This window comes from Carassius carassius, chromosome 43, assembly GCF_963082965.1.
Source record: "Carassius carassius chromosome 43, fCarCar2.1, whole genome shotgun sequence".
Classification (NCBI taxonomy): Eukaryota; Metazoa; Chordata; class Actinopteri; order Cypriniformes; family Cyprinidae; genus Carassius; species Carassius carassius.
Genome location: NC_081797.1, coordinates 26,552,860 through 26,576,763, shown reverse-complemented (window position 1 = coordinate 26,576,763; position 23,904 = coordinate 26,552,860). Strand labels below are relative to the sequence as shown.

The 23,904-nt window shown below is 39.7% G+C and overlaps 1 protein-coding gene across 1 annotated transcript in view; it reads right to left on the bottom strand.

Moving 5' to 3' along the window:
- zgc:113516 (uncharacterized protein LOC541449 homolog) overlaps positions 1–23,904 on the bottom strand; it is a 123,485-nt gene that overhangs the window by 32,254 nt on the left and 67,327 nt on the right. The window contains exons 4-6 of the mRNA XM_059536382.1: positions 15,161–15,309; positions 3,207–3,290; positions 2,948–3,108 (exon numbers count right to left, since the gene is read on the bottom strand). Coding sequence (XP_059392365.1) covers positions 2,948–3,108; positions 3,207–3,290; positions 15,161–15,309 — 394 coding nt within the window. The remainder of the gene's footprint in view (positions 1–2,947; positions 3,109–3,206; positions 3,291–15,160; positions 15,310–23,904) is intronic.

Sequence of the window (23,904 nt, the reverse complement as noted above, 5' to 3'; positions counted from 1 at the left end):
TTCGTGAACCGGATATCACTACACTGCAGTGAACGCGCACACAACAGACCCCGGAAGAGAAGACAATGCTGAATAAAGTCATAGTTTTTGCTATTTTTTCTGATGATGTTTTTCTTACCTTTCTGGACATGGACAGTATAGCGCACAGGTTTTCAATTGAGGGACAGAAAGCTCTCGGACTAAATCTAAAATATCTTAAACTGTGTTCCAAAGATGAACGGAGGTCTTACGGGTTTGGAACGACATGAGGGTAAGTTCTTAATGACACAATTTAAATTTTTTCGGTGAACTAACCCTTTAAAGACCTGGTTGAAGGCAATGGAGTGGGCTCTGAAACAGCTGCGTCAGCTGCAGATTTGTCTTTCCAGGCCACCAAGCAAACAGCCAGAGCCATCCAGCACTGCCATGGAGCCATCCATTTGTTAGGTATAAGGATATCTATATTAAAACCCTATTCAGAGTTCAGAGTTCAGAGTTCAAAAAAATTTCAGTCTAAATAAGCATTTTTTTTTTATTAATTAGCAAATTAGCATCTAGTAATAGGACTAGAAGCTCAATCAGAATAAAAATGTCACATGTAAACACGTCAATTGGATTGAATTGGCCGGATCCGAATAAAATTTTGATCGGATTGTAAGGGGTGGATAATCCCTTTTGTAATCCGAGTGAGAGGACATGTAAACACTTGATCGGATTGAAAACCGAAATGGGAAAGTACAGCGCATGCGCAGTGACGTAGACATAGCGTAATAACGTATGACGCGCAGAACGAGCTGTTCTTCCTGGTGAATAAAGTGTCATAAATAAGTGTCCTGTCAAACTCCCCTTTCACTCGGTGTATGTGAAGTGGAACAGGACCACGTTCCACCAGTCCTTGTTCAAGACTCTCATCAACAGACTAGTTTTGAGTGCGGGAAGAGGCACTTTTATGTTGTTTTTTTGTTGTTGTTTTTTTAAGTAACGTTAGGGTCAAAAGCCTCAATGCTACTTTAACACTCTGTAGTGTGGAAACACACGAACATTAAGCAGTATGAACTATTACATAAAACTTACCCGTTTCATTCACGTATGGCTGATGCATATGAGTTACAATCATTTTATTGATTTATTTTATGTTAAAACTATGTAATTGAAATGGATGGAAATCTGTTATGTAATTGAATAACATAAAATGCAAATTTAGACCAAAACATTTTGAGTGTAAACCTCTCATAAACCTGTAAAAAATGTGTTACACATCTGCAAAAGGAAATGGAAAAGGTACATTGTGTTTGTGCACATGATAGCTCAAACGACCTCCATTTCATACACAATGCACTCACAGTTTTAAAGGGACACCCGTAAAACTTAAGAAGAGCTCCAGGAACAGGGTTGAGAACCACTGAAGTATATCATATAATAAGCAGACATTCTGAGACCTGCTGTTCTCAGAAATGTTAGAGCAATTTTAACAGCTTTGATGAATGCTCTCAGATTTGCGGAGCACACACTTAATGCTGGGTACACACTAAAATATTTTTTACATATAAGATTTTCAAAATGTGATAGGCCACAAACATGAGGATAAAAAATCCTAGATTTAACCGTTTTGCTCCTATAGTGTGTGTTGTGCCATGATGTGACAGACAGCACACCAAACACGAACAGATTTTCAACCAGAGTCTCGACTGAACACAGGAAATCTCGCAAAATCTCACAAGACTTCAGAATAAGCATTGTGGATGATATGCAGAAAGAAATTGCAATGATAGAGTTTAGGAATGATTTTCACAGACAATTCACGGGAAAAAAAAGAGAAGGTTTTGGGTGAAGTCGTGGAGACGGCGGGGACATGGTCTGTACAAGTTACAGAGTGAGGTAGAGGTGAGCAATGGTCATGAGTGCTTCCGTCTTCCATCATCTCGCTGTCTGATTGGATATTGTTTCATTTCACATGATAATCTCTAGTGCGTGTAAACGTTTGTCCTCAGGGTTCCCCCCACACATCAGGATTTCTGATCATAAATATTAAACATGTTGAATATTTACGATTCGCGATCGGCGCCAACGTTCTTCTGATGAGGTTCAGACACTCTTAACACAACTCACACAAGGGGAAAATCTGATAAAATAATCTGTAGAACCATCAGGATAACGGGACATAGCTAGGATTGTCGGAAGGGGGAAACTCGACCAAAAATCAGCCCGATTTTCTTTTGGTGTGTACCCAGCATAAAGATAAATTCAGAGGCCGTGTGTCAGTTAATTGTGATCTTCTGACATAAAACCAGTCTTTGTAATGGATACTGAGAAAAGTTTGAGCACGAACATCTTGAACTTCTCTTTTGGAGGTGTTTCCTGATATTTCATAGATCCAGAATTAGACAGAGACCTCCCTCTCTCTTGGAAATGACAAAGTCCTAGCAGCATTTTTTTTTATTATTATTTATTGTTCAATAAAGCAGTTTTTATTTCTCTAATCTCGGAGATGATTCCATTTCTGATGATGACATTGACACAAACTGCAGACAACAACCATGAATTATAATAAAAAATAAAATTAAATGCATAAAAAGTTTATTATAGATACAAACATGCACATGTGTGAGTATGAGTGTGCATGAGCTGTTAGTGGACCACTTCAACTCTCACTCACTTGCCACAGAGCTGTTAATTGCAGCTCTGATTCTGACATTTTTGTATATAATTTTGTTAATATACTTTTAGAGAAAATAAATTAACAACACATCCAAAATATTAATGTAAATGTCAAAATTACATTTTTTTCTCTTGAAATTTGGAGTCAAATTACAGGAGTGGCAAAAATGACTTTAAGAAAACATGGCTGCATCCTGATGTTATTTTTGCACAAAGATTAGAGAATATCTGTCACTGTTTGACATTTGCATTTTGCCAACATCACAACTGTCAATCTAGCACCCTCCCTCAGCCTCCCCAAAATACTCACCAAGGAGAACTTGCAGACTTGTACATAAAGTTCCAGGACTTCTTTCTTGGTCACAGTTGAATCAACACCATTGAACCACTTGAAACTCTCCAGATAAGCAGTTAGCCAATCAAACTGAAGTTCACAGCTAGGGTACAGGCTGGAGTCAACATTATTGATACCTCAAAATTCAAAGACAAATGATCTCTTAGTGTGTTAGACAGTAGTAAAATTAATATATTTTAATGTTGGTTATCGTAATTGTATTTTTTTTTTGTACCTGCAAATTCATTGAAATGGTTTCCTATATCATATGCTTGGTAATTAAAATCTGCATATTCATAGTCAATGAATTTTACTGCACCTACAATCAGGGGAAAAAAAGGTTTTTATGAGTTTTATGACACAGTGAAATAAAAGCAATGCAGTAATGAGTGTCAATATCATTCAGTATCTAATCAGTTACAGGATTTTTTTGATCCCAAAATTAGTTTGCAGCAGCTTTTCTCAAAATTGGTGACAATAGTATTAGCAGTTACATTTACATAAATAGATTTGGTTTTACAGTAAAAAAAAAAAAAAAAAAAAAATATATATATATATATATATATATATATATATATAATAATTCACAACATTGTTTACATTTTAAAACATTTTTTTACTTATTTTCTGACCTCAAGAACCATAGTGCTCTATTGTTGTTATAAAGAGAACAGAGAGAGAAACAAAAAGAGATAATTAAGTGTTCTCTTACCCTAAAAAGCCTACAATATCTTAATATTGTTACAGATGTGGTGGTGCTAAACGTAAAGCAAAGGGAGAGAAGAGGAACTGGAACAAATAAGGAGTTTACTGATGAAGAAGGTACAGACTATATTAACAGGATTACATTTAGCATACATACAACGAACACATCAACAACGCTAAACAATCACGGACGAGGAGGAACTGAACAGAACGGGTAATTATACACACAGAAGGTAATGAGGGAACTGGAAACAGGTGGGGATCAATCACTTAACTAAAACAAGAAAAGGAAGGTGACCAAATAAGGAAACAAAGTTCAGAAACGTGACAGTTCGCCCCCTCCCGGAACGGTGCGTCCTCACACCGCAAGAGGAATACCAGCGGAGGGAGGGTGGGGGTTCTGGAGGCGGGCGAGGAGTAGGCCAGGAGCAGGTGACGAGGGAGCATGGAGGTAGGGACCAGGGCGGAGTGGATGGAGGGAGGAGCCAGGGAGGAGCCCGGAGCAGGAGGAGCCAGATGGTCCACCAGAGACCAGCCAGGACGGAGATCCACGGTGGAGTCGACGGCGGGAGGAGCCACGGTGGAGAAGCGGCCGACGACACCAGGGGGCCGACAGGAGGAGACTGCACCGGTGGGTGAGGAGCCCAAGATGGAGCAGCACAGCCGCAGAGCCAGGGTGACGTTGAGGATCCGGAGGGCCTAGGGTGGAGCAGAAGGCTCTGGCGACCAAGGCGGAGGCGGGGTCCTGGAAGACCGCTGTGGAGCCGGAGTGACTGAGGATGACGGTGGAACCAGAGGGAAGGAGGAGCCTGACAGAGCCGGAGGGATGGAGTGACGAGGTGGAACCAGAGGAGTGGAGTCCCGAGGCGGCGGATGGTCAACGACTGACCAAGGTGGAGCCGGAGGGACGAGGGAGCCCGGAGGAGCAGGTGGGATGACAGGCCACGGTGGAGACGATGGAGCTAAGAGCCAAGGCGGAGCCGCTGGGTCGAAGGACCGAGGAGGAGTCCAGGGCTCGGAGGCTGGAGGTGGAGACAGGGCCTTAACATGCCAAGGCGGAGCTGGAGACTGGCAGTCCAGCGGCGAACCATCGCGCCCAGATGGCGCGGACTGAGGGTGAGCTGCGGGACTGACTGACACCAGCAGGGATGACGAGGAACTGGCTGGTCTAGGAGGAGGAGAGAGGAAGGATGGGAGGAAGCACAGGAGGATCAGGGCTGGATGGAACCAGCAGTAGTGGAGCAGAGGGACTGGCAGGTTTAGGAGGAGGTGGGAGAGGGAGGCTGGGAGGGAATACATGAGACACAGAAAATTCAGAGCTGGGCGGAACCAGCGGAGACATAGGAAATTCAGAGCTGGGCGGAACCAGCGGAGAGACAGAAAATTCAGAGCTGGACGGAACCAGCGGAGAGACAGAAAATTCATAGCTGGGCGGAACCAGCGGAGAGACAGAAAATTCAGAGCTGGGCGGAACCAGCGGAGACATAGGAAATTCAGAGCTGGGCGGAACCAGCGGAGAGACAGAAAATTCAGAGCTGGACGGAACCAGCGGAGAGACAGAAAATTCATAGCTGGGCGGAACCAGCGGAGAGACAGAAAATTCATAGCTGGGCAGAACCAGCGGAGAAACAGAAAATTCAGGGCTGGGCGGAACCAGCGGAGAAACAAAAAATTCAGGGCTGGGCGGAACCAGCGGAGAAACAGAAAATTCAGGGCTGGGCGGAACCAGCGGAGAAACAGAAAATTCAGGGCTGGGCGGAACCAGCGGAAAACAGAAAATTCATAGCTGGGCGGAACCAGCGGAGAAACAGAAAATTCAGGGCTGGATGGAACCAGCGGAAATGGAGCAGGGGAGCTGACTAGAGGAGGTAGGGAGTGGGAGACTGAGAGGGTATACAAGGGGATCAGGGCTGGATGGAACAAGCGGAAAAACAGGGGATACAGGAATTACTTCCATAGACCAGTCCATTAGATCCATAAGTTGCTCCATATTTCCCGAGACCGAATACAACTCACCCTCAGTCGCAGGAGTGTGGGCAGGGCTTTCCTCCACGCCCTCGATCTCCACGAGGACTCCCACGATGCACGGTGTTGCCGGCTCACACACCTGGTCAGTCGCGCTCTCGAGGTCCTGGTTTGGCTCGGGCTCTGCGGCTGCGGTGGGCTCTGGCTCCGTGTGGCTTGATGGGCGCTGGCTGGTCTCTGGGTCGGGAGTGGGGCTGGAGATATCCTCTTCGGCGGTGCTGATGGTCCACGAAGATCCATTCTTCTCCAGCACCCACTCCACAAAAGCGGCGAAAACCTCTCGGGGACCGTTCGCTGGTAGGCGTGCCTTACTCCGCTCGCTCAGGCCGGTGTAGAAAAAGTTAGAGAGCGAGCGGTCGGGGAAGTGAGTAAGGCACGCCAGATCTAAAAAGTCCCTGGTGTGGTCCTCCAGCGAATGGTCCAATTGCTCCAGGCATAGGAGACGGACTGCTGGGATGGCCATTCCGGGAGAGGAGAAAAACAAAGCAAAAAATAAATGAAAGAAAAAACGCTGCTAAAATAAACTATACTGTTTAGGTCCGTGATTCTTTTACAGATGTGGTGGTGCTAAACGTAAAACAAAGGGAGAGAAGAGGAACTGGAACAAATAAGGAGTTTACTGATGAAGAAGTTACAGGCTATTTTAACAGGATTACATTTAGCATACATACAACGAACACATCAACAACGCTAAACAATCACGGACGAGGAGGAACTGAACAGAACGGGTAATTATACACACAGAAGGTAATGAGGGAACTGAAAACAGGTGGGGATCGATCACTTAACTAAAACAAGAAAAGGAAGGTGACCAAATAAGGAAACAAAGTTCAGAAACATGACAAATATATACATGGATTTCTAAAGACTTCAATAACATGACCCAAACTTTGGTGACAAATCTCATATAAATCTCTAATTCAATTATTAACACTAATAATATTTTTTTTTTGTTTTTAAATCAAGTTAAATCGTACCAAATAATGAAACAACAGGCATTTGAAGAACATTTGTTCATCTTGCAATCATCTTTGTAAGCATACTGAATTGTAAAATTATAAAAAGATCACATCAATTTAAATTTTTTGCCATATGAATAATATTTTGGTCATTTTGGGTCTCTGAATAAAAACTGGTGTATCAAGTATGACAAAAAAAAAATTATTATAAAATTTTGTAAAAAAAAATTATTGGACTATTTTGAATTATTTAAAGCTTACGTGACTAACATATAATTCCTTGTCCATGTTGGTGTTTTTCAGAATATGCAATCCTCTTTAATTTGGCATATACCCAGTTTCTGATCCCTGGGGTTTGTTAATTTAATTCCAGGTGTCTAGTTTCTTTCCCATGTGTTACATGTCCCCATTAATTTAGTAATTACATGTACCTGACTGATCCTCGTTATCCTGCCTTTAAAACCCATGTTCTTTCAGTCTGTGTTTGTCGGGTCTACAAGTCAGTATGTGTGTCTGGATTTGGATTAATAAAGACTCTTGATTATTCTCAACTCCGTTTTCCTTCTGGCAGTGTAGCGTGACAGAAGACCTGACCTAAACAGTTTAAATTGCGTGTCTCCCCTCCATTTGTTTTCTGGTTTTACTCAGTCCTTTTTCTTTCCGAAGGAGGGGGCAATTCTCTCAAGAACCATACGAGACTGTTCCTACTGTTAGCTAACATCACCAACTACCCGGATGATGCGCTTTTAAAGTGCCCTATAACGTCAGCCTGAACTCCGAGTGAAGAGCGTTGTCATCCGAAGATGGTTCCTGGAAGGAATTTGCCACCTATGTGGAGTGGACTCTGGTGAGAACCGGGTCAAATCTCACTGTCTGCCCAATGGAGGATCTCGCCATGTACAGTCGTGGCCAAAAGTTTTGAGAATTACATAAATATTATTTTTCAAAAAGTTTGCTGCTAAACTGCTTTTAGATCTTTGTTTCAGTTGTTTCTGTGATGTACTGAAATAGAATTACAAGCACTTCATACGTTTCAAAGGCTTTTATCGACAATTACATGACATTTATGCAAAGAGTCAGTATTTGCAGTGATGGCCCTTCTTTTTCAGGACCTCTGCAATTCGACTGGGCATGCTCTCAATCAACTTCTGGGCCAAATCCTGACTGATAGCAACCCATTCTTTCATAATCACCTCTTGGAGTTTGTCAGAATTAGTGGGTTTTTGTTTGTCCACCCGCCTCTTGAGGATTGACCACAAGTTCTCAATGGGATAAAGATCTGGGGAGTTTCCAGGCCATGGACCCAAAATTTCAACATTCTGGTCCCCGAGCCACTTAGTTATCACTTTTGCCTTATGGCACGGTGCTCCATCGTGCTGGAAAATGCATTGTTCTTCACCAAACTGTTGTTGGATTGTTGGAAGAAGTTGCTGTTGGAGGGTGTTTTGGTACCATTCTTTATTCATGGCTGTGTTTTTGGGCAGAATTGTGAGCGAGCCCACTCCCTTGGATGAGAAGCAACCCCACACATGAATGTGTCAGGATGCTTTACTGTTGGGACTGATGGTAGCGCTCACCTTTTCTTCTCCAGACAAGCCTTTTTCCAGATGCCCCAAATAATCGGAAAGGGGCTTCATCGGAGAATATGACTTTGCCCCAGTCCTCAGCAGTCCATTCACTATACTTTCTGCAGAAGATCAATCTGTCCCTGATGTTTATTTTGGAGAGAAGTGGCTTCTTTGCTGCCCTTCTTGACACCAGGCCATCTTCCAAAAGTCTTCGCCTCACTGACTGCGTTTACATGCAGCCAATAACCCGTTCAAAACCGGGATATTAGCAATAACCCGGTCGCGCACGGCCATGTAAACACCGGCAAAAACCCGGATATGCTCATATCCCGGTTTTTAAAAACCTGGGGTACCTGGGGTACCCCTTTTCTAACCCGAATATTTGGTCTTGTAAACACGTTTCGGCATATCCCCATCAAAATGTGTGTTCTGCGCATGTTCTATTCGCAAGGAATCTTGGTCTTTTGAGTAGAGATGGCGCATAAAAAAACCCCCGCGTGCAGTATAGAGGCACAGTAGTGTCAAGTGCTGCTGGTGGATCAGTACCAGCGCCAAAGCGCTAACAAAGACTATCGCTATCTGCCCCTAAACTATTCAAACTATTCAAGAATCGGAAATGACGCATATTGCGTCTTGTTGTCCGTACTGGTCCAGACGCTAACCGTGCATCGCCGTTTACATCGGGATTGGTAACTCTCTCTGCTCACGCATGTAAACGGGTTATCCCGAATGTTTCAGAAACCCAAATAGTGACCTTAACCCGACCATAACCCGAATTTTCACAGCATGTAAACGTAGTCACTGTGCGTGCAGATGCGCTCACACCTGCCTGCTGCCATTCCTGAGCAAGCTCTGCACTGGTGGCACTCCGATCCCGCAGCTGAATCCTCTTTAAGAGACGATCCTGGCGCTTGCTGGACTCTCTTGGACGCCCTGAAGCCTTCTTTACAAGAATTGATCCTCTTTCCTTGAAGTTCTTGTTGATTTTATAAATTTTGATTTAGGTGCAATCTTAGTAGCCACAATATCCTTGCCTGTGAAGCCATTTTTATGCAACGCAATGATGGCTGCATGCGTTTCTTTGCAGGTCACCATGGTTAACAATGGAAGAACAATGATTTCAAGCATCACCCTCCTTTTAACATGTCAAGTCTGCCATTCTAACCCAATCAGCCTGACATAATGATCTCCAGCCTTGTGCTCATCAACATTCTCACCTGAGTTAACAAGACGATTACTGAAATGATCTCAGCAGGTCCTTTAATGACAGCAATAAAATGCAGTGGAAAGGTTTTTTTGGGATTAAGTTCATTTTCATGGCAAAGAAGGACTATGCAATTCATCTGATCACTCTTCATAACATTCTGGAGTATATGCAAATTGCTATTATAAAATTATGTAATTCTCAAAACTTTTGGCCACGACTGTACACTCCAGGATCCCAGAGCCCAGCCCACCATCTCTTCAATGTGCGGAGCGCATGCTCGAACCTGCCGCTGATGGAGAGCTACACCGGAAATTGAACCCCTCTTCTCTCTCCGTTGTCTTCGCTGTTCCTGTCCAGCCCTCCTTCATCCTTGGTTTCCTTGTCCAGCCCTAAGGGGGCTTCCAATTCTCCAGAGCTCCGCAGGACTGCCATCCCCCGGCATTGCCGTGGTCGGAATCTCCATCACCTCTGCCTCCGAGGCCTGGACTCCGGGGCATCAGCTCCAGCATGGCTCCTAGCTCCCTCCTCTACGCCATGGCCCAGTAGTCTACAAGCTCTGCTTGGCTCCCTCATCCCTCCGGCTCCGCCTTGGTCTGGTGTCAACCATCCTGCGCCTCTTGTCTTTTTTAAATACTTAAACACTTTTCCATATACTCTTGATTGCATTACCCCATAACCTAAAAGTGTCTTTAGAGATATAATATTAACTCCCATCAGTTCCCGTTCTTGGAACATCTAATATATTTCCCTTTTCATATGCAATACATATTAAAAGAACATGCTCAGCCATTTCTGGTAGTCCACATTTATCACAATTGCCTGTTTCATGTTTCTCTATTATGTGCAAATTGTTATTTAATGCCAAATGTCCTATTCTCAATCTAGGTAAGATAACATCCTTGCTTCTATTTCTCCCTTTACTTTCATTTCCTTTTTTGCCATTTCTTTATATATATATAAGAGAGAGTCCTGGGTGCCTTGTCTCAAAAAATTTGATTGAGGATCATAAAAGACATCTGTTCTGGACACCTGTTTGGACTCCCCCCTCCCCTCCCTGTACAGCCCAGTTACCTAAATATGAACCTGAGAAGGAATTTCGGTGGGAGGGAAGTGTTTTTTTTGTGTGTGTCTGTGTTGGGAACTATGTGCTTTTTTAAATATTAAAATGTGAAATCGTGAAAATGGTTATAAGGGAAGTTTTTAATTAAGGTTTTAAATACACAGTGCATTTCAAGAAAAAGGTTATAAACATAGATGAAATGGAAACAATGTAATTATCGTTTTCGTACTTGGAAAAGTGTAAAAATGGTGTTAAAGTTGTTACAAATTAAATAAAAAGAAAACTAGGTTACTTGTTATTTATCTAAAACACCCAAACAAGTCAAAAACTACCAGATACGGTCATTAAGCAACACGTGGAAAAGATGTGAGAGCTTGTAGCATTACAATTTTAAAACTTTTAAGGTTTGTTACCAGTTAGAAAACTAGGTTACAGAGTTTTATAGCATTTGTACCTTACCTCAAACTAAAACAAAAAAGAAGCGAATGTAAAGCAACGATACAAACCAAAAGTTAGCGTTTGTCACGATGTTAGAAAAAGTTAAAACAAAAGAAAAAAAGATGGTAGGCATTTACGTGGATCTAAAACAAAATACATCAGACAAGATACTTGTCAAATCTATAATGTACTCTACCACTAACTACAATTGTAAAAATCGAGACTGTTACTGACAGAGGTGTTACGACTTCTCCGGTAGATCAACTCAAACTGAAAAAAGAAGCTAACGTAAAGCAATGTTACAAACCAAGAAAGTTGGCGTTTGTCACGCTGGGTGAAAAGTTAAAACAAAAGAAAAAAGGAGGTATGGATTTACGCTGATCTCGAAGAAAATACACCAGACACCGTCTTTTAAAACACAAGCACAAGATACTGGTCAAAACTATGTCGTACTCTATCACTAAGTACAATTTTTTTAAAAATTGAGACTGTTACTGACAGAGAGCGAAACAAAAGAAAAAAAGATCCCCCAGCAGAGTTTTCGATGTCTCTGGTAAATCGACCTCACAGCACCGCTGACACACTCAGAATGCTTACGTCCGGTCCCAATTAAACCTCTTCTTCTTTGTCTTTGACGCAAAGCTTTAGGTGCATTTACCGCCACCTACAGGGCAGGATTGTGGAGCAATGACGTTAATAAAAACTAACTCAAACATAAGAGATAAAAGAAATACAAAAATAAAATAATAATAATAACAATAATAATAAACTTAGTAGTGATTCTTTAAATCCTGTTTATCAACTCTTTGAGATACTTAATCATTGAAACATATCTATAGTCACATCTTTATTTAACATTTTCTAAAATGAGATCTGATTTATTTCTATATTAAGTGCTTCTGTAAGTTGTAATATCTCGTTGTCATATCTTTTACATTTTATTAAAATAGGTGCAACTATTTCAGGAAGATCACATTTAATACAAAGTCCAGACACGTTTCCCTCTTATAAATAATGATTAAGTACAAAATGTCCAATTCTATGGTGAGATATTATGCTGTCTTCCTTTCTATCCCCAACATTCTCCTTTCATTTCCAACTGTTCTTTGAATATTATATAAATGCCGTCCTTTATTCTCACCACTCCATTTAATTTGTCACGTATCTTTTTATGTTTTTTTTTTTTTTTTAATTAGGCCTTTTATTTCTAATTTACTCATTGGAGTATTAAATTTGATGTCTGACATTTTAATGTTTTTCATTACCTTCAATTCCTATATGTGGAGGTATCCACACATAAAAAGATACGTGACAAATGAAATGGGGTGGTGAGAATAAAGGACGGCATTTATATAATATTCAAAGAACAGTTGGAAATGAAAGGAGAATTCCACTTTTGTTACGTTCACCCCAATTTTAACAACAATAGGAAAATGATCACTTCCTATAGTACTTTGCTTCATTATATTCCATTCACACTTTCCAGTTAAATTGTCGGACACTAACTGTGATGAGTGGGGCGGGGCTGAGAGCCGTGGGAACGGAGCAAGGCCGGTGGAGTGATTGGAAATCAGCGACACCTGCGACACTCACCGGTCTCGAGTCCCACGGAGGAGATGGAAGGACATAAAACAGGAGTGACGACAGTGATAGACGAGAGAGGACCAGGCCTGGATTTTAGTTGTGTTTGGTTTTTGTTTGTGGGCGGCAGTCGTCCGTGAGGGGCTGCCACTCTGTTTTGTCTTTATTTTATTATTAAAGTTTCATTTTGATTGTCCGCCAGATCCCACCTCCTTCTTCCCATGAAAGAACATTGCTACATTGGTTCCGAAGCCCAGGAGGGACGCGCTGCTGAAGATCCCTCACCGCTGGAGTGAACCCGCGGTGCCATCGAGCAGGCGTAGCAGTCGGGTGCCATGGACACTCGAGGCGTTGGGCTGGAGTGAGTTGCCAGGGACGGACGAGCTCGCTGCCGGCTGCTCGTGATGTGGAGGGGCGGCTGCCATCCGTGAGGGAGCGGAGGAGTCGCCGCCGTTCGCCTGGAGCCTGCTGCCGTCCGTCATGATGCAGAGGAGCAAGGAACGGGGTCTCCTGCCGGCTGCCCAAGAACGGAGGAGCCGTCGCCGTCCACCGGGCGGTGGAGGAGTGTCATGCCGTCCACCAAGCCACCCAGTGCCACCGCCAGGCACCGCGGAGGAGTTCACCCAGCGGGTGGAGGGCCGAGTGGCAGTGCGTCTGGGAACCGGAACTAATTTATTTATTTTTTTTCTCTCCCCTCTCTCGTCTCTGTCGCTCCTCATCCTTCCTTCTTCTTTTCTCTCGCCTCGTCTGTCTTACCCCCGGGTTCCCGAAGGTCACCCTGAGCGGTCCCCCCCAAGGGGTAGGGGGAGTAGAACGCTGTCTCGTGGGAGCCCCCCAGCCTGCGAGTGGCGATGAGGGTATGTGACGAGTGGGGCGGTGGAGTGATTGGAAATCAGCGACACCTGCAACACTCACCAGTCTCGAGTCCCACGGAGGAGATGGAAGAATATAAAACAGGAGAGACGACAATGAAGGACGAGAGAGGACCAGGCCTGGATTTTAGTTGTGTTCGGTTTTTGTTTGTGTTTTTTTGTGTTTTGTTAGTTTCATTTTGATTGTCCGCCGGTTCCCGCCTCCTTCTCCTTCTTCCCACAAAAGAACATTCACACCAATATTTTCCAACACATTTAAGCTCAAATTCTCACATGAATTGTAGAAATTAATTATTTTATAACTTTATAACTATCCCTTCCCATACTTCCACAACTACTACCTCTTGCTCCACATCTCTTACACTATTTCTAAACCCAAATCCTTGTTTAATGAAAGTAGCTACCCCACCTCCATTCCCTTGTTTCCTATCTTTCTGAATTATTATAGTATATCCTATATATGGCTTAAGCCAAGTTTCTTGTATACATATTATATCTGGGCTGCTTTCTTTCTTGGATATATATTCCTTAAATTCTTGAACATTTGCAATAAGACTTCTGGCATTCCACTGTAAAATTCTAAATACCGTTATTAAAATCCACCACATCCTGATTGTGAGCTTGTTACGTATACTTTTAGATTTTCATTTATCATGTCTACAGAAATACCCTTTATCTCAAAATACTTTTCAGCTGCATTGATTATTATCTTGATTCCTTCTGTCCGGCTATCAGTTTGAGCAGAACAGTTGACAACTTCTGCCATAAACGACACAAATGACACTTTGTCTGTTATCTTTGATATCGCTCTCTTTTCCTCAGGTTTGCTTTTCATTATTTGTTCAGGTAATGGTACCCTACTTCATCCTTCTTTCCAACTTTCTTTACTGCTTCAGAATATGTTATCCCTTCATTGAGTCTTACCATCTGAACTTGTGCCGCCTGCTTCCTCACCTTACATCCTCCATATCCCGCACTGTGCTCTTCTCCGCAATTACAGCATTTGGGACAAATTTCTTGATTAGTGATTACTTCCACATTGACCATATTCATGCTAACCCCCACATCTTGCACATCTCTGTTTACACCTGCAAACTGCCACCACATGCCCATACATTAGGCATTTATAGCATCTCAGAGGAGGAGGAATATTTGGCCTGACCATATAACTTAAAAAACTAAGAAGACTCTGCTAGGTAGCTTATTTTCATCAAAGTGAATCATGACTGAGAGACTTTTTTCAATTTTTTAATTTTTCTATTGCACTTTAATCGTTTGACGTCAGACACCGATAGAAACAGACCTGTTTAAATGGACAGGTGAAAACGATGAAAGTGGAGACAGCTGAGTGCAATACACAGGTGTGCAATTAACAGTGATTAAGGGACAAGTCTTTGTGGGAAATGTAGTGCCTGCAGTGGGGTAACTATGAGGTAGTGAGACCACTAGTGGACACCCTGGGAAACACAGACCAGACACTGTGACAAAAATAAGAATTTGAAATCCCTCACCCAGCTAATTAAGACCTCAGTTTGTGTGTGTGTGAAACAGAGATAGAAAGAGAGAGCAAAAGAAACAGCAGTAAATTATTTAAATACTTTTTTTTAAACATACAATTTTTTTTTCATACAAATTTATCTATGAAATGTTGACTCAAACCTTACAAGAAACTCAGTTGCAGACCTCTTTCATATGGCCAAAACTTCAATTTACACCTAAGAAAGGCATAATTAAAACAAACTCAAACTCAACTATTGTAATAAATGTTAGTCACCTTCTTCTTGGTTATAGATGACATTTTTAGTCAGGAGGTCATTGTGACACAGTACTACTGGAGAGTTGATGAGGGTAAGATGACTCTTCAGTTCCTCCATCTCTTTGATGATGATTTTAAGGCTTGGTATCTCCACATGGGCAATGGATCTAAAGAACACAAGTGTGAAAAATAGTCATACTGTCGCTCTACTTCATTTATGTTTTGATAATTTTTCTGATTTATTTTATTTTTTTATTTTATTTTTAAGCAGATGCACTGTTCTTTCTTTTGACATGTTTCTTGTTCATACATTCATACAACAAAATATTCTGGGGGACATGACATTTTTGTGAAAATAATAAAAAATGCTGGTGATGACAAAATGGATGAATGCATGAAAGAATGAATAATTGCTGGCAGGAAAAGAGTTTATTTTGAAAATACACATTACTTTACTACAGTAATTAATCGCATTGTTACGCACAAAATTAAAACATTTTGAAATACATTTTTTTGTAATATCTCATTTGTATTTCTTACCACTAGATGGCAGACATGTAGTACAGTAGGTGGCCATCCAAAACATTGGTTGTACCGCCGCACATACTGCCGCCGCGGCGTCTGCAAAGTGCATTTGCAGCTTTTGACCGCTGAGTGGCGCTTTAACCATGTTATCAAACAAGCGCATCGAAGCACATTTTCGCAAATAGACGTCAGTTTTGCCTCGCTGATGTGTTGCAGTCATGGAAAATTAAAGAAAAACACTGTAGTTATAATGTTATATATTTAATATTTAATATTCACAGATGAAAGTTTGGTACTTATGAAGTTATGTGCATTTCTTAAAACGTATTCAAGCAGGAAAATTTGAAGCCTGTGCCTGAGCCTGTGCTTATGTTCTCTAAGCTACATGGTATTAAACCATATTTTAGATTTGACACATTTAAAAGGTGTACAGTATTATTTATATTATATTAATTATGTGTTATATTATTCAAAAGAAATAGTGGTTTACTTTGCATTGGAGCATTAAAAGTGGTAGTCTATTTTAGTGAGCTATGCTACATGGATTAATATGCTAAATGTCAATATTTTCATATATTAGGCGTATATTTTAATTGCTATTTTAAAATTCCTTTAATAAAACAACATGCATTTTTGTTATTCGTTACCTGTCCTTTATTTTGACATAACTTCTTTTTTGTTGCATGTTTTATTAATTATTTCCTTTATTTGAGTAAAAAGTGAGGCACTGTATAATTCCGTTCCCATTATTTATGCCGAATTAGCCTAAAACTAGAAACAAATAAATTAATCCTGCACAATTTAGCTAAATCTTTGAAACCCTAAAAAATGGATGGATTAATAAAACGTCCTCATGATTAAACTCAAGTTCTCTCATTATAATAAAAAAAATGCACACAATGTTTAAAATTAGATAGTTTTCTTCTAGAAAGACAAAAACGTTCAGGTGGAGAAAAAAGCTTTTTCTAGTCTTTCTAGAAGAAAACTATCTAATTTTAATCATTAAGAAGACAATATGAAAATCTTTGAACTACTGCACACAATGTTAAAAAGAGTGTCATTAATTTGTAATGACACTCCCCCCCCCCCCTACTTAAAATCAATATTCAAAGGACATACATTTTTCAAAACAAGTTTTAATATAGTTTTTTATCATTCATTTGTCAGTCAAACTTAGCCTATAACTCCAACAAGATGATAAAAAAAACAGTATTTTACAGTACTTTATTTTATTTTATTATTATATGTTTTTTAAATACTCGCCCATCGTGCATCTAACATCCACTTGGCGTTAAGAGCTGTTCAGATTAAGACTGCGGCTTCGCAGAGCGGGTGGAAATATATTTTCTAGTGTATATTTCCATCTCGTTATGCCGCTGGTTTAGGGTTTTATTTTTCTTATATAACTTATTTGTTAATAGAGCAGTCACTGTCTGTGTCTACACAGGATGCGAGAGTTGTCATCTGTGCTCCACTGCGCTAAAAGTGTGTCTAAACTTGATGACATCACACTACAGTGTCAAATCATCTGAACACAGTGTCAGTACAGTTCATAAACAGAACAAGCATCAGTTCACTGATGGGGATCATGTCCAGTGTATGCATCACTGGGTTTTGTTGTCTTTTGTAGGATTTTTGGCGGATATGCTGTGTTTGTGCTGCCGCGGTTGTCTTCATTTTGTTGTTTGAAACATCTCTCTCACTCGGCAGTGGAGTGAAGCAGCAAAAACTTCCCCTCCGCGCTCAGAGCATTTAATATTCACTCCGATCCGTGCTCACTGATACCACAAACACCACTCCGCCTTCACTCCGTGGCTAAAGTATTTCAGTACTTTTGAAATGTTATGTTCATAACGTAGTCTATAAAAATAAAAAATAAATAAATAAAATAACACGAGAGTTTCTGTTTCTGTCCTAAGTGACTTAGGCTATTGTGTGTAAACTTTTTTCCCTACCACATGCCAAACTAATAACATTGTAAGTATTAAATCTATAATTGCTGCTTTCTGCTGTGCAAATTTTGTTTGTGATGAAAATAACAGTACATTTTCGTCAGTTATTTTATCTAAACAGATCGATGCATTTCTTAAAGATTTTAAAATCTTTCAAAATAAAATACTGATAATGTAGTAGCACTGTAAGATTACATTTATTTGAATGCATTATTGCAAAAGCCATTGCGTGTGAATGTGCTGTATATTTTTAAATCATGCTTTAACCCGAAAATAATCAGTAAAAGGAACACACAAACTCCGCTCGACTATTGCAGTCATTATAACCTTCTGATCAAGCCATAGCTAAATATGTTTAACGTGAATTCTTGCTGAATATGCAGTTATATTACGGGCTGTTGGAGTGAGTGAAAACCACGATGCTCAGAATCTTAATATCCGCTCCTCGCTCCTGTCAGAATCACTCCGCTCTGCTCATACTCTGCTCGGCAGCATGTCTCTGTGTCTCTGTGTGGGAAGGTTGAGCTCACTCCGATCTATGGGAGCCCTGAGTGGAGTGTCGGTGGATGTTAAAAAGAAAACCGATTTTCATTCAAACAAACCAATGTAAATTACACATTCGAGTTACTCAATACAATCTATTTATCACCAAGCCCTACTTGCTTTAATATAATTTAAGTAAAAAATTGTAATTGCACCCGCATTTAAATTGAGGTGTGTAAAATGGCAAGGGACTCGTGCTAACTGACCAAACATTGAGCAAGGCAGGAAAAGATTCAGTCTACCTGAAGGAAGATGTATTTCAATGTAAGTTAATATTGTTAAATAGAGAGAGAGAGAGAGAGAGAGAGAGAGAGAGAGGGAAAAAAAACCTAGTCTAGGGCTATTCTTAAACGTGGAGCTCATTATATTGAAGTACAAATCCAAACACCAGAAGCAACCTACACTCAAGTGTTCTTTCATTGAAAAGTATGCATTTTATTTATTCACATGCTATATGGTTGAAATAATATTTTAGTTCAAAACTTAAAGTTCCATTATTAAAAAAAAATGCTTTATTAGCTAATGTTTCATAGACCTTCAGTTGTTATGCTCTAACATCCAATACCATTTGTAATTTTACTGTATTTTCTCCTCCTAAATCACTATTCTTTAAAGTCACAAATTTACTCAGGCCGATGGCATTTTTTAATTACATTATTATTATTATTATTTGAATAATTGTAGCCTACATAAATAGGCGAAACAAAACAAATATTTGGACCCCTTATTTTTCCCCTTATTTTCTTAAAGAATTAACACTTATTACACATGATAACATTTTATTAATTCATAGAAATAATTTAAGCAATTAAAACCTTTTTTTAAACTTGAATTTAAATACTATTAAACTGACTTTAAAATCTCAAGGAGTTTATGTTAAATAGCCTAAATGAACTTGTGTTAACAATATAATTAAAACTAACAATATAATTCAATTTTTTTAAATGAACAATTCCTGTATAAAATGGGACAGCAACCTTTATATCAAACATTTTTAAATGGTCCACAGCTGAGCAATGTGGAGGCGGATCTGCTCCAGAGTGCATGAAGTGAATTTGCGGCACAAAGTCATTTTCAGATGCAATGGGAAGAAAAAAAAACCTGGATAGCCTAGATTAGGCCCAGACTCTGTTCCTAATGCTGGGTAAACACTAAAAGATTTTTAACATCTTATAAGATTTACAAAATGTGAAAAGAGCACAAACATGAGGATAAAAAATCCTAGATTTAACCGTTTTGCTCCTATAGTGTGTGGTGTGCCACGATGTGACAAAGACAGCACACCAAACACGAACAGATTTTCAACCAGAGTTTCGACTGAACACAGTGTAGCGGATCTGACCCGAATCAGACAAATAAGAGTCGATCAGGACTGTGGTTGAAACATGAGCCAAATTCCTCAGGAAGGCAACCGGAGGTCATAAATCCGTCCTAGTGCCACAAGTCAGAAACAAGTTAACCAACCAACCAACTCTTTCACAGAACAGCTTTCGACATTAACACCATTAGAATAATTATTGACAATTTCAATTCGGAGAAGAGATTGTCAAATTTGGGGCAAGTAATTGAGATGCAACGCCGGAGATCACAAGTAAACCCATGAGAGTACTACACAAGATCCTTTGGATTGACTTCCCCCAGCAGAACCAGACTGAAATTCCTAAGGGGGAAGGGGCTTTGAACCTCTGGTCTCCACAGAAATCTTGGTCAAGAGAATGGTACAGAAACTGTCTTTTCTACATATATATGGACCAAAATGAATTCAAAAAGACTTATAAATGAATATCAGTCTATCGCTTCACTCTTTATTCATTTATATGTAACCCACACATTTGACTATCATGTTATAATCACTTATTGTGTATGTCTTTTAATAACTATAACTGTCACCGTCCCACCTGTGGGACGCTTGGCACTCTTTTTTGTTGTTGTCTTTTTCTCTATAAAATCTTTTAGTAATCATCATAAACCATATATCATTTGAAAGCTTAGAAGCCCAAGATTCATCCTGTGAAAACCATTTTGAAATCGGACATTGCTTTACCATGGAAATGGTACTTTAAAATCTAATGGCGGTCACCTCCCCCTTAGTGGGCAGGGTCAAGTGTCATAAAACATAATGCATTACGGTCTTATAGAACCAAAACTTTTTATAATCTTGGCAACAAACATATCATTGGAAAGGTCTGAGTCTCAGGACTTCATATTTGGTGGTTATTTTGAGATAGAAGTCAAATTCACAGAGAAATCTAGAAAAAAAAATAATTAAGCAAAATTCAAAATAGTTTTGATGACTCCCAGTGGATGTGTGTGGTATGACGCCCTAAATAAAATCTCACAGGAACCTCAATTTTTTTCATATCAACTTCAAATTTATAACATAACTTATTTAGACACAAGGCTTTAATTTTAGACCAATTAGAGTAAAACCTGTTATGTAAAATATTTTTAATAAATAAAATAAAATAAAATTAATATAGCGCATATTATTTACAGTACATTTAAACTTCTATAACTTTTTGATACTTCAGTTTTTTAAAAATTTTTTTTGCCAAAATCTGCTAATTTTCTTCTTTAAAAAGAGACCAACCTTATGTTTATATTCCAAAGTGTTCATAAATTACAGCAATTTTAGTTTGGATAGTGCACATTAATGCCTATTTAAAAAATGGGGGGGGGGTGACAGTTAAAGGGTTAAGGATACATATTCATGTCTAGTATGTATGTGTTCGAATCGGTTAGCTTGAAACAGTCATGACCATCAGTTATTTGTCAAATGTATCATATTATTGTTATAGGAATCATGCTTCTGCTATTAGTCATGCCTGCTTTTAGTTTGCTTTTAACTTTGCTTCTTAGCTTTAGCTTTTAGCCATGCTTTTAGTCATCACTGTTCTTTGAGCGCGGTTCCAGCGTGCTTCGGCCTGCACGCCTGCTGCTACTTAGCCACGATGAGAAGAAATACCACCTAGTCTCGTCAAACTTTACTTCTTTTCTTTTCTGTTGGAGAGTTTCGTGTTCTGAGTTAAGTTTTGTAACGCCGTGTCTCCGGAGTCTGACCTCGTCTGCGCGTTCAACTTCAACCAGCCACACAACTCCGTGTCTTCAGCCAACACCCAACCACACCCCCTTTCAATGACAAGTTTACACAGGAGACGCAAGTACTACCTCCAGACATTTGTACTGGTGTATCTAATATAATTTTAACCTCATTGAGGAACTCAATGCAAGGGGTAATTAAGTGATTGATGGCTGTTCATGTCTATGTAATTTCACGTATTGCTGTAAACTTGGGATTCCACATTTTCATTCTCTTAAACTCATCTTTCCCTAACTTTCGTTCTTCCTGTAACTTGTATGAATGTGTGAGTGCGTGCGTTTATGTGTTAGATTAGTTTATGTCTTAGATTTATCTAATAAAGCCTTATTCATATTGAAAAGATAAGTATCTTGTGTTTTGTGCTTACAAGTTAATGTCTTAAAATGCCGATCTTGTTACTGTGCTAATTGATAGTGTTTTAACTATACTTTGGATATTAATATCCAGCGCAGATTTGATGTTAAACGGCTCGTTCAGTGAATCGCAGGGCGTCTCAGTGATCAGCCGTGAAACAGTGATTCTGTTCAAATTCCCTTTAAAATCTTAAATGATTCCCTTTGAGCTAAATTGACCTGTTTCCCTCACATTTATTATGGTGGAGAAAAATGTGGGCAGTTTAATCTAAATTGTGAGCATAAACCAAGTTCTTTAATCTTTTATTTTGCTGCGGATGAAAGATGAGAAGCTAGCGAGATGTGTGTGTGTGTCTCTGACCCGTGACGTAAGCAGCGCGCGCCCGCTTAAACGAATGAAAGCAGATGGGACTTTAGCTCAAGTCCACCTCTCCATTGTTAACAGCAGTAAGTGAACTTAAAAGTAAACATCTGAGATCGTACAATAAGGTAGAAATTGAGCGTGTTCCTCATTTTTTGTAATGCCTTGTTTATAGCTGATTTGATTTCACTGCGTGTTCCAGTGCCTCTCAACCGCTATACTATCTCAGTCAGAGTCACCGTTCGCTGAACGGAGCTAAAATGTAGGGATCCAAAAGGGAAATAAATCGGTGAATAAAGAATAGTTTTGAGCGTGTTCCTCAATCTATTTATCAGAGCCTCCGTATTCATATTTCATATAGTTTGATTGCCAGTGCGTGTTCCAATGCCGAAGTTAAACATTAGAGAATAATGTTTGTCTGTTCACAAAGTGAATGCAATCTCGCGTAACACTGCGTGTGTCCGAGAGTAATTTGAATGGGAGTGTTTTAAAAGCTTGATCAAGTAAATTTTAACTGTGTACCAACAGCGAAGGAAACCTTTTGCGTTTGTGTCTAGAGAAACTGGCACAGAGACTCAGATCTGCAGAGATCGCTATCACTGTGTTCCCTTTAACTACAGCAGGAAGCTGCTATTTGAATTAAGATAAATTTTAACACTATATGAACTGAGAGTTTAAGTGCCACATCGCAAAACCAACTAAAAGCGGTGTTATTATTTGTACAGTGTTGAAATAAGCCGACATTTCATGTACCATGCTTAACTGTATTTGCAACTATGCAACAATTAATTTGCTAGTCCACTAGAATTTGATTTGGTTGCCACAGTTACAGTGACACGGAAGTCTTAACGCACTTCCGGAGCAACTTTGAACTTCGCACATGCAGCGTATCGACGCTAGTGTAAACAAACTCCACGGTGTTGCTAAGCTAACGAAACATTTGTATTTACATTGAAGTCTATGCTAAATCCACTAGCCTCAAAGGTTAGCCGTTAGCATTACCACCCAGTGGTTGAATAGTGTCTGCTTGGGCAACGCTGAAGTGATTTAACGTTAACCCTTTAAACATCTTAACTAACACTTGCTGGTCTCTTTCTCTCTCTTATTGCTCTCTTTTCTCACTTTACCACTTATTTCCATTTTACTAGAAAGGGAAATACTGACTCACAATTATTAATTGTCAAATTGAAATTTAATTGAAACATTAAATTTATTTTGAATCATTCAAATTTCCTTCTCAGATCATTTCATATGATCATTATTTCTAGTATTCTCTTTGGGGCCTAATTATTTTAGGAATGAATAAGCCTTAAAATGTAAAAGTTTAAGTAAACTTATTCTACCTAATTTATGACGATTTAATTTATTTATTACCCATCTGAATATATGCTATTCAGACCTTTACTTATTTGATTGCGTTTAACCCCTCTTCCTGTTTTGGTTATACACTTAACCACTATTGTTTACTTATTGATTTCCTCTATTTAATTTAATTTTTGCATATTTTGCCCATTTATTATTTTTCTTAATTTTACTTTTTCTTACCATTTCTTTACTCTGTGTATCCTAGCCTGGGAACGACACACCTGAACCCTAAAAGGAGACATTGTTATCCCTCACTACAAGTTCAAATAAATTAGAAAGATAACTGTGTTTCACTTAAAGTTTATTTTGTTTGATTAGTTGTGCAGCTATTAAAACAACGCTCTCCTTGTAGTTGAGATAACTGCTACCGAGACTTACCATCTCCGTCCTTTCTCTCCTTTACTTTCCTCTTCTCTTTTTACATTTGTTGCATATGTAAGAACCATCAATCAATTCTAAGTGAATTAAATACACAAATCGTGTCAAAGACGACGAATCATCCTTATGAATTTGATTGTAATCATCCTCTCCCTTGTTCTTCCTAACCTCCCTACATTTGGAAA